Below are 6,929 nucleotides of genomic sequence, written 5' to 3'. Positions count from 1 at the left end.
GAGCCGCTGCTTTATTGACAACAGGAATTCAACCCCAAAGCAAAGACAAGCGGGTGACGCCCCCCCACCCCCAGCTGTCCGTCAGGGGGACATTATGGGGTGTCCGGGTGACACATCCCCCCCCCCTTGCGATGGTGTCAAACAGCGTCCGGGTGACATCAGGGTGACACATCCCCTCCGTTATGACGTCACAGCGTCCCCGTGTGACGTCACTGCAGCGCATCCCCTCCGTCGTCACGGCATCCCATATGACATCAGAGCAACGCGCCCCCTCCCCGGGGGTGACCCGGGGACCCCCCCTCTCTGTGTCACATCCCCCTCCCCCCAATTAGGAGCAGATCACATAGGTGGGGGGGTCCCCATCAGCAGGGGCGTCCCCATCAACCCATTTGAAGGGGGCCCCTTTCAGAGGGGCCAGGTTGGCATAAGACCCGTGGGGGGGGGCCGAGGGGGTCCCGGGGGGGTCCCCGGGACCGGGGGGCGCCCCTCGTGGGGTCAGAAGGGCTGAGCCCGGGTCGAAGAGCGTGTACTCGAAGCTGGAGGCGGGCGAGGGGCTGGCGCATGGGGGGGTGCAGGGGGGGTCCCCCTCGGAGGGGGGCGGCCCCTTGCCCGGGGGGGGTCCCACCTCCTCCACGGTGCTCGGCAGCTCCTCGGCTTCGGGGGCCCCCGCAGGGGGGGTCCAGGGAGCCCCAACCCCGTGGCAGAGCCAGAGCTGGGGGACACGGTGTTAGAGACCCCCATAAGCCCCCCCTTTAGGGTTACAAACACCTGCCTAATGGGGTAACCCCCAAACACCCCCTTATTGATGCAGGACCCCCCTTTGGTGTAACATCCCCCCCCCAAATAACCCCTATTGATATAGTTTCCCCCACCTTTCTCATCCCCCCCCCAATAGCTCCCCCAATGATGTAGGACCCCCCCCTTTGGGCTGCCCCCCAATATACCCCTCCATCGATGCAGGACTCCCCCCTCCCCTTTATGGCACTCCCCTAAACATCCCCCCGTTGATATAGGACCTCCACAAACACCCCCCTCTTTCAGATACCCCATTAGAGTAGGACCTACAAGAACCCCCCCCGGGCCCCCCCATACCTGGAAGTTGCCCCCATAGGCACTGAAGAGCCCCTCGAACTCCCGCTCGGGGCCCGGCACCGGCGGCCAAAGCTTCTCCTGCAGCAGCCTGGGGACAGCAGTGACACCACAGGGGGGGGACACGCACCCCGGGACCCCCCCACGGCCCCCCATGGCCCCCCCCAGTACCTGCGGTGCCCCAGCAGCCCCAGCAGCACCAGCGCCAGCACCAGGATGGCCAATAGACAGGAGAGCCCCAGCGTCACCGGGTCCATGTCTGGGGGGGGGGACACACAAACATGGGGATGGGGGGGTCAGTGTGGGGCAGAGCAGGACATGCCCCCCCCCCAGTGTCCCCGTCACTGTGTCCCCAAGGCCCCACATCCATCCTGTGTCCCCCCCCGTGTCCCCTCCATTCCCATGGTCCCCATCCCCATGTGCCCCCCCATGTCCCCAAGTCCCCCCCACACCCTGTCCCCCCATTTTCGCCCCATCCCCATGTCCCCCCATGTCCCCCCCACATGTCTCCATATCCCCTCCATGTACCCCCCATGTTCCCCCCATTACCACATCCCCCCCATATCCCCCCATATCCCCCCATTCCCATATCCCCGCATACCCTCCCTATGTCCCCCCCATGTCCCCCCCATTCCCATATCCCCCCATATCCCCATGGTCCCCCCTATATCCCCCCATATCCCCCCTCGTCTCCCCCATTCCCATATCCCCCCCATGTCCCCCCATGTCCCCCCATTCCCATATCCCCCCATATCCCCCCATGTCCCCCCATTCCCATATCCCCCCATGTCCCCCCATTCCCATATCCCCCCATATCCCCCCATGTCCCCCCATTCCCATATCCCCCCATGTCCCCCCATTCCCATATCCCCCCATATCCCCCCCATGTCCCCCCATTCCCATATCCCCCCATGTCCCTCCATTCCCATATCCCCCCATATCCCCCCATGTCCCCCCATTCCCATATCCCCCCCATATCCCCCCATGTCCCCCCATTCCCATATCCCCCCATATCCCCCCATATCCCCCCATTCCCATATCCCCCCATATCCCCCCATGTCCCCCCATTCCCATATCCCCCCCATATCCCCCCATGTCCCCCCATTCCCATATCCCCCCCATATCCCCCCATGTCCCTCCATTCCCATATCCCCCCATGTCCCCCATGTCCCCCCATTCCCATATCCCCCCCATATCCCCCCATATCCCCCCATTCCCATATCCCCCCCATGTCCCCCCATGTCCCCCCCATTCCCATATCCCCCCATCCCCCCCCTCGCCCCCCCACCCCCCGCCCCCCCGCGCTCACCGGGGGGGGTCACGGCGCTGGCGGGCCGGGACCAGGGGCTCCAGAACCCGTCGTAGCTGACGCCGTCGGGGCGGGTCCGGGCCCGGACCGTGACCGCGCTGCCCCCCCGCAGCGCCCCCACGCGCTGCTCCCGCCGCCCCGCGGCCACCCCCACCTGCGGGTGCGGGGGGGGGGGGTGTCGGGGGGGGGCACCTCCTCGGAACCCCCCCGAACACCCCCCCTTTTGGGGTACCCCCCCCTAAATACCGCCCATTGATGTGGGACCCCCCCCTTTTGGGGTACCCCCCCCCTAAATATCGCCCATTGATGTGGGACCCCCCCTTTGGGGTAACCCCCCAAATACCGCCCATGGTGTAGGACCCCCCCCTTCCTTTTGGGGTACCCCCCCTAAATACCTTCAATTGAGGCAAGACCCCCCCCCCTTTTGGGGTACTCCCCTCCCAAATACTTTCCATTGATGTAGGACCCCCCCTTTGGGGTAACCCCCAAATACCGCCCATGGTGTAGGACCCCCCCGTTCCTTTTGGGGTACCCCCCTCTCAAATACCTTCCATTGATGTAGGAGCCCCCCCCTTTTGGGGTACCCCCCTCCCAAATATGCTCCGTTCATGTAGGACCCCCCCCAAATACCATCCCATTGATGTAGGACCCCCCCTTTGGGGTACCTCCCCCCCATATATCCCCCCCCATGTGGCCCCCCCAGGACCCCTCCGCCCCCACCCCCCAGCACCCATAAGACCCCCCCGTGCCCCCCCCCGGACCCACCGTGCGGGGGGGCAGCCCCGGGACCCGCAGCAGCAGCTCATAGATGAGGCTGGACTCGAGGTAGGGGCTGGGGGGGGGGGTCCCAGCGCACACAAAGCTGCCCCCGGTCCCCCCCCGGCCCCACGGTCACGTTCTCGGGGGGGCCCAGCAGCACTGGGGGGGGGGGGGGAGGATGGGGTGTAAGGGGGGGCAGTGGGGCTGGACCCCCCATATCCCCCTCCCTCAGCCCCCCAGTTCCCCCTAACCCAACCAGCTCCCCCCAGCCCCCCAAGTCCTCTCCCTGCCCCTCAAGTCCCCCATCCCCCCATCTCCCATCCCCCCCTTGCCCCCCAAGTCCCCCCTATCCCCCCACCCCCCCAAACCACCTTCCCCCGGGGTGCCCCCTGCCCCCCAGCACCCTCAGCCCCACAAGTCCCCCTTATCCCCCCATTTCCCATTCCTCTCTGCCCCCTAAGTCCCCCATCCCATCTCCCATCCCCCCCCACCCCCCAAGTCCCCCAGCCCCCCAACTCCTCTCCCTGCCCCCCAAGTCCCCCATCTTCCCCCACCCCCCCAAACCACGTTCCCTCGGGTTGCCCCTTGCCCCCCAGCCCCCCCAGCCCCCCAACTCCTCTCCATCTCCTCATCTCCCATCCCCCTCTGCACCCCAAGTCCCTATCCCCGCATCTCCCATCCCCCCCTTGCCCCCCAAATCCCCCATCCTATCTCCCATCCCCCCTTCCCCCCCAAGTCCCCCATCCCCCCATCTCCCATTCCTCCCTTGCCCCCCAAGTCCCCCATCCCACCTCCCATCCCCCGCTGCCCCCCAAGTCCCCCATCCCCCCATCTCCCATCCCCCCCTGCCCCCCAAGTCCCCCATCCCACCTCCCATCCCCCCTTGCCCCCCAAGTCCCCCATCCCCCCATCTCCCATACCCCCCTTGCCCCCCAAGTCCCCCATCCCACCTCCCATCCCCCCCACCCCCCAAGTCCCCCATCCCCCCATCTCCCACCCTCTCTGCCCCCCAAGTCCCCCATCCCCCCATCTCCCATCCCCCCTTGCCCCCATCCCCCCCAGCCCCCCCAACTCCTCCCGCAGCCCCCCCGCGGCCGCACCGAGGCGCTGCAGCATCACGGTTCTGCGGTGCAGGGGCTGGGCGGGCGGGGGCGCGCGCAGGTCGAGCACGCGCAGCTCCAGCGGCACGAACGAGACGGCGGCGGCGGCCGGGAGCGAGCACCAGAACCGGGAGCGGCGGCCGCGGCGCGCGGCCAGCAGGGGGCAGTCGTGCCACGGGTCCTGCCTGCGCGGGGGGGGGGGGGGCGGCACAGGGGTCATGGGGGGCGATGGGGGTGATGGGGGTGATGGGGGGGCAATGGGGGCGATGGGGGCAATGGGGGGAATGGGGCAATGGGGGTGATGGGGGAATGGGGGGAATGGGGGAATGGGGGCGATGGGGGCAATGGGGGCAATGGGAGTGATGGGGGTAATGGGGGTGATGGGGGTTAGGGGTCAGTGTTAGGGTCCGGGTCAGAGGCCACGCACTCGAGGCAGTACTGCAGGCAGAAGTGCTAGAGGTCAGGGGTTGGGGTCAGGGGTCAGAGATCAGGGGTCAGTGTTAGGGTCGGGGTCAGGAGTCAGAGGTCAGGACTCAGTGTTAGGGTCAGTGTCAGGGGTCAGAGATCAGGGCTCAGTGTTAGGGTCAGAGGTCAGTGTTAGGGTCAGGGGTCAGAGGTCAGGACTCAGTGTTAGGGTCAGGGGTCAGAGGTCAGTGTTAGGGTTAGGGGTCAGAGATCAGGGCTCAGTACTAGGGTCAGAGGTCAGTGTTAGGGCCAGGGCTTAGAGGTCAGGACTCAGTGTTAGGGTCAGTGTCAGAGGTCAGTGTTAGGGGTCAGAGGTCAGTGTTAGGGTCAGGGCTCAGAGGTCACACACTCAAGGTGCCACTGCGGGCAGAAGTGCTGGGGGTCGGGGTCAGGGGTTAGCGTTAGGGTCAGTGCCAGGGGTCAGAGGTGAGGGGTCAGGGGTCACGCACTCGAGCCAGTACTGCAGGCGGAAGCGCCGGGGGTCGGGGTCGCCGTCGCTCTCCCAGAAGCACGTGAGCTCCAGCAGCGCCCGCGTGAAGCACTTGGGCTCCTGCGGCTCCGCGGCCAACAGCAGCGCTGCGGGGGCAGAGGTCACGGGGGGGTCACACTGGGGTCACACAGGGGTTATGGGGGTCACAGAGGGGTCATGCTGGGGTTGAGGGGGGTTACAGGCATCACACAGGGGGTATGGGGTCATAGGGGAGGTCACATGGGGGTCATGCTGGGGTCACAGGGGTCTCACAAGGGCCACAGGGGTCATGCTGGGGTTATGGGTCACAAAGGGGTTATGGGAGTCACATAGAGGGTCACACTGGGGTTATGGGGGGGTCATAGGGGTTACACAGGGGTCACACCAGGGTTACAGAGGAGTCAGAAGGGTCACACAGGGGTTATGGGGGTCACATAGAAGGTCACACAGGAGTCACACCAGGGTTACAGACGGGTCACAAGGGCCACACAGGGGTCACACTGGGGTTATGGGAGGGTCATAGGGGTTACACAGGGGTCACAAGGGTCACAAAGGGGTCACACCAGGGTTACAGAGGGGTCACAAGGGTCACACAGGGGTTATGGGGAGGTCACAGGGGGGTCACACAGGGATCACAAGGGGGTTACAGAGGGGTCAAAAGGAGTCACAAGGGTCACACAGGGGTCATGGGGTCACAGGGGAGATCACATGGGAGTCACACAGGGGTCACTCTGGGGCTATGGGGGTCGCAAGTCACACCGGGGGGTTAGGGGGAGGTCACAGGGGTCACACAGGGGTCACCGGGGGTTGTGGGGGTGGGGAGAGGGGGTGCACGAGGCCTTCGCACAATCCCCCCCCCAAAACAAACCCCCCGGGGGGGGGGGAACAACAACCAGACACAGAGAAATGGGGGGGGGGGGGGGGGCACGACGGGGGGGTCACACAGGAGGGTTCGCACAAGGACTCACCCCCCCCCCCGCACAAGCGCCCCCCCCTTGCACACCCCCCCCCGCACAACCCTCCCCCTTTGCACAAGCGCCCCCCCCTTGCACACACCCCCCCCCTTGCACAAACCCCCCCCCTTGCACACGCGCCCCCCCCCCCCGTTACCTTCCAGGTCGAGGGCTCCGTCCCCCCCCCCCTCGCCGCCCCCCCCCGCCCCCCCAGCGCCAGGAGCCCCCCGAGCGCCAGCAGCGCCCCGGGACCCGCCATGGCCGCCCCGCCCCCCCCCGCGCGCGCTGATAACCCCGCGCCCCTCCCCCCCCCCCATCCCCCCCCGGGCGGGGCCGGCACCAGCTGCGGGAACCGATAACGGGGGGGGGGGAGGGACTGGGGAGCGTCACTGGGAGTAAACGGGAGTTAATGGGGGTAAACTGGGAGTTAATGGGAATAAACTGGGAGTTAATGGGGTAAACTGGGAGTTAACGGAGGTAAACTGGGAGTTAATGGGAATAAACTGGGAGTTAATGGGGTAAACTGGGAGTTAATGGGAGTTAATAGGAGTAAACTGGGAGCTAATGGGACCTAATGGGAGCAAACTGGGAGTTAATGGAACTAAATCGGGAGCTACTGGGACTAAACTGGGAGAAACTGAGTAAACTGGGAGTAAATGGGAGCTACTGAGAGTAACTGGGAGTTAATGGGAGCAAACTGGAAGCTGATGGGAGCAAGGGGGGAGGCGCCGGAGGAGACTGGGAGCAACTGGGAGCAACTGGGAGGAGCTTTGGGGCCACTGGGA

General features: G+C 66.0%; 1 protein-coding gene across 1 annotated transcript; it reads right to left on the bottom strand.

Annotated features, from left to right (window-relative positions):
- Positions 1–14: 14 nt before the first annotated feature.
- Positions 15–6,346, bottom strand: EPOR (erythropoietin receptor). The gene is made up of 8 exons (XM_030475293.1): positions 6,302–6,346; positions 5,172–5,298; positions 3,164–3,316; positions 2,399–2,552; positions 1,261–1,348; positions 1,093–1,180; positions 313–712; positions 15–267 (listed from the first exon to the last, which is right to left on the bottom strand). Exons 5-7 carry the CDS (start codon positions 1,344–1,346, stop codon positions 329–331), a joined length of 558 nt encoding a protein of 185 aa, XP_030331153.1. The 5' UTR covers positions 1,347–1,348; positions 2,399–2,552; positions 3,164–3,316; positions 5,172–5,298; positions 6,302–6,346; the 3' UTR covers positions 15–267; positions 313–328.
- Positions 6,347–6,929: the final 583 nt, after the last annotated feature.

Source organism: Strigops habroptila, unplaced genomic scaffold, assembly GCF_004027225.2.
Source record: "Strigops habroptila isolate Jane unplaced genomic scaffold, bStrHab1.2.pri NW_022045634.1_ctg1, whole genome shotgun sequence".
In the NCBI taxonomy this organism is placed as follows: Eukaryota; Metazoa; Chordata; class Aves; order Psittaciformes; family Psittacidae; genus Strigops; species Strigops habroptila.
This window is presented reverse-complemented; position numbering and strand designations above follow the sequence as displayed.

What these genes read in the sequence shown, in the direction of transcription:
- EPOR (XM_030475293.1), bottom strand. Translation starts at nt 1,346, where the DNA reads ATGGACCCGGTGACGCTGGGGCTCTCCTGTCTATTGGCCATCCTGGTG. An exon ending in GGGCTGCTGGGGCACCGCAG is followed by an intron (nt 1,181 to 1,260) that starts GTACTGGGGGGG and finishes TGCTGTCCCCAG; the next exon opens with GCTGCTGCAGGAGAAGCTTT. An exon ending in CCTATGGGGGCAACTTCCAG is followed by an intron (nt 713 to 1,092) that starts GTATGGGGGGGC and finishes CGTGTCCCCCAG; the next exon opens with CTCTGGCTCTGCCACGGGGT.